This window comes from Lathyrus oleraceus, chromosome 1 (assembly GCF_024323335.1).
Source record: "Lathyrus oleraceus cultivar Zhongwan6 chromosome 1, CAAS_Psat_ZW6_1.0, whole genome shotgun sequence".
In the NCBI taxonomy this organism is placed as follows: Eukaryota; Viridiplantae; Streptophyta; class Magnoliopsida; order Fabales; family Fabaceae; genus Lathyrus; species Lathyrus oleraceus.
Window position 1 is genome coordinate 445416543 of NC_066579.1, and position 3965 is coordinate 445420507.

General features: G+C 39.3%; 1 protein-coding gene across 2 annotated transcripts; it reads right to left on the bottom strand.

Moving 5' to 3' along the window:
* Nucleotides 1-204: 204 nt before the first annotated feature.
* LOC127082105 (eukaryotic translation initiation factor 3 subunit D) lies at nt 205-3687 on the bottom strand. 2 transcript variants are annotated; one of them, XM_051022336.1, is made up of 2 exons: nt 1774-3685; nt 205-461 (listed from the first exon to the last, which is right to left on the bottom strand). In XM_051022336.1, the coding sequence occupies exon 1, from the start codon at nt 3478-3480 to the stop codon at nt 1777-1779; it is 1704 nt and encodes a 567-aa protein (XP_050878293.1). In that variant the 5' UTR covers nt 3481-3685; the 3' UTR covers nt 205-461; nt 1774-1776. The 2 variants fall into 2 exon arrangements, with proteins under 2 accessions (XP_050878293.1, XP_050878294.1); XM_051022337.1 differs by lacking the exon at nt 205-461 and adding an exon at nt 1016-1543 and having other exon boundaries at nt 1774-3687.
* Between the last annotated feature and the right edge of the window lie 278 nt (nt 3688-3965).

Genomic DNA, 3965 nt, shown 5'->3' on the forward strand with positions numbered 1-3965 from the left:
TTTTGGTTTCAAGATCCACCGTTCTTGCAACGAATCAAATTGACCAAACTCTACATCAGCACTTGAAAAAGCCTAAAACTACCCGCTGGAGTACCAACTTTAAAAAAAAAATTAAAATATAGGTATAGTGTCGGTAAGTACCATACGAGTACCGGTACCTGCTACTTTGCCTAAAAATGAAGTACCCATACTTCACAGAGTACATAACACAGCAAAAATATAAACTCAAAAGCATTACACAATCCTTGAATGGTTCCCATATGCCAAGGTATATAGATCATAAACATCTGTAGCATCAAAAATCTCAAATCTCAGTATGCTTTAAAAAAATTATTCTAGAGGGAATATCACAAGCTAAATGGCAAAATCTTGGCCAACAAATAGCAATGAAGAAGTGAATATGACTCTGAGCATGGTTATGTTCCCAAGCAAAAAGCTGTTAATTGCTCAATAAGCACAACCTGCATTCACCCAAAAAGTTATGTTATCTTTTGGTATGCCATATTAGCAAAACAGGTCCAAATTACAGATTGTGTACATCAAACGCCATTCAAATACATGCATTGGTTACTCATCTAGAACATACTGAATATACTTAACGTAGAGAAAAACCAAGAAAAACAAGATCACGCCGAGTAAATCCTTCCCATTAAAACAAAACATTCCAATAAAAGCACTGCACTTGACCACTGCAGATTACACATGGATCTAAGATTCCAACTTATATCAGTAAACCATATAAGTATTTCCACTTGAGCATTCAAGTATAAGATGCACCCTGTACTTGGTAGATTCTCAAGAACAAGAGACACTTTCTCTCTTCTTTGCTAGGGAAATGAAGACAATAATAGTTTAGTTTGGCTGTTGATAGTAGAAAACAGATTTATTTAGAGAATTCCTTAGTCGTGCACTTTTAAGATTCAGCATATTCATCGGTATACGACTATTTTCTAATGTCATTCATGACTTGTTAATAAAGTATTTTGCATGTCCCTTAAACTATAAAGCAAAAATAGAATCAAGAACTAACTGGTGAAATCATTAATTGTCAGCTGAGTACAGAAAACAACTAAGACATGGTATGTGATAAATCTCAAATTGACGTGTAAATTCAATCAAGGAATAATGACGTGTAAACAACTAAGACATCTCCAGTTTTCCATAAAATCCTCAATAGTAGCCCATTTTTTAATACCTAAGAAGTGCTTGCAAATATTTGAACACATGCACACAACTTACAAAGATAGATTATCAATTATCAACAAAGAGATAATTGGAATATGGAAAAATACAAACTTGGGGCAACAACAATTATGATATAAAAATATGACTCATATCTTATGAGCAATTATTATTATTTTAAAAGATGCTAACATAAATCACTCAAGTTTCGGAATGTAGACTAGAATTATGATGAAACAGTTCCAAACTGCAACCAACATGTGCAATTAAATCTTAACGAACACCAAGGTTTTAAATTGGATTCCAAAACTAACTGTAGTCTCCACGCAGCCATAATTGCAAATACATCAGCAACATTTGTCTTCATTTTCCGGCGACCAATAGCCATAAGGAGGCCAATTGTAAAATTTTATGACCACAAAACAAGAGTAACAAAACAGATCAATCCATGATAACAAGGGGAAAATGTACTTAATCAGTATGGAGGAATCAGAAAACATTAGCATCCCATAATAACACAAAGAATGCCATCAAAAAATCCTACAACATTATTAAACCAAATAGAGCATGAGTCCGACTTGTAACACATACCTTTTAAGCTTGAACATCAATTGCCTTATCTTCCACGTCATTTGTAGTAGCAGCAGCTTCCTCTCCACCATCAGCACCCTCTGCTGTAGGCTGAACTTGTTCATCTTCGGGAAGTGGCTCCTCCACATAGTCATTCTCAAATGCATCGGCGGGAACCTCATAAATCCTAATTTGAGGCTTAGATGGATCCTTGACAATAACATATTTCCCCTCATTCAACTTCATACACAAGTCCACAATAGACTTCACAATACCCCACATGTTGGTAGTGTTCAAATTAATTTGCGCAGCAAAGTCCTTGGGTTTATATCCAACCACACCCAAAATAACATGATTAAAATGGTCCCGGGGATGAATCCGAGACACATAACCCAACTTCATCATATCAGCACTACCCAAAAGAGCTTGTGCAGTCCACTTAGCCAACTTGTTAGCATTGTTCTTGAGCTCAGTAGCCAAAACAGCACCTCTTTGAGTCTCCAACTTCTGTCTCCAATCAACACCGGAATACTTTGGATCAAACTCATTCAAAGCATTCACAGTAAGGAATGACCTTTGCTTATTCAATTCAACAACACTGTGCACCTCACACCTAGCAACAAGATACATATCATTATCAAGCTTCCACCTTCTATACCTATAAGCAACAGAAGCAACCTCTTCACCCTCATTAGCAAAAGGGTTAGGCTCGTCAAAAGTAACCTTGTTCCCATCCCTAATCAACACTTGCTGAGAGAAGTTTTGATTGATATAAGCAGCTTCAACACTCAAAGAATGAGCAGAGTTAATATCATCTTTAGCTTCAGGCAAAGGCTCCTGCGAGGTCTCGTGAACAGAAAGCAAATCCAACTGCGACCCATCACGCTTATCAAAGAACAACTTATTCCCAACGCGCTGAACAACAATATCCCAAGAGTAAACAGACCTGGGAGCACACATGAGAGTCGACAAAATAGTATCAGTTGCAAAAACTGTTGCTTTATCCTCATTAGCGAGCCTCCTGATAACAGGGTCATCCGTGGTTGTAACCTTGAAGAAGTTACGATTCTTGAACCTCTCTAGACGACGCTCATTTTTCGGGTTGATTCGGTCAAAGCTACGATCATAACTCTCAAGAGCACCACATAGTAGAAGATCTTCAGGTTCAGGAACATTGTAGGATAGCTTGGTGAAAGTCGAAAACGGGATCTGATCATGCATATTCCACTCCGGCTGAATATCAACCGACGATTTGCAAACTGCAGCCTCACGCCGGGGATTGTTAGGGTTTGAACGGTTCTGATGGTAAAGACGGTCACGACGAGCTCTCTCCTTCTCCGCCTCACGTTTCTTTGCTTCCACTTCTTCATCACGACGCTGAGGGAGTTGTCGTTGTTGCTGGTATCTCCATTTAGGGCCGAATTTGGGACGCGGTGGTGGTTTACCATCGACTAGACGGAATGTGGCGTCGTCGTCGGCGTTGCCAGGGAAGGAATCGTCGAGGGTGAAATCAAAGGCGGAATCAGCAGGGTTTTTGGATCGGGTCGGGTTGTTGAAGTTGCGGGTCCAATCCGCGATTCGACCTAGTTTGTCGGAGCGGGAGAAAGGGGCGAAGGGGACATTGAGAGGGAGGTTGTTGTTGGCGGCGGCGGCGGTGGTGGAATCCATTGGGCCCCATCCGTCGGGGTTGAAAGGAACGGCTCCGACATCGAATGCAACTCCTACCATTGGTGCAAGGTGGTGGTAGGGATGATGAGTCTGTGGAGTACTCAGTGGTGTAAACTGGTTTGAGAGACGATGATGAAAGAGATGAATGAGTGCAAAACCCTAGTTCGAAATTCTCGTTGTTGTTTTGTGTTTCTGGGTTTTTTCTGGGCTGGATGTGGTTTCTTGGACTGGGCTGGGCTCAAATATTACCTGTCGCCGGGCTAAAATATTACATGCAGCCGAATCTAGAGAATTTAACATGCCATCCCACTTCAACCCGACACCTGCACATATTTTGAAAAAAATTGAGTTTAGAACTCGAATGAAATTTTGGATAATTCATTCAAAATTTTCGATAACAGTTTAAATTTTCGGTAATTCGTTTCTAAATTTTCAATACAAATTTTTTATGTAGTTTTTTATAAATTTTGAAAAGCGTTGTAGTTTATCAAAAATTTTGAAAAGTGTTGAAGTTTATAAGAAATTTCGAAATTTTTGGTAGTATA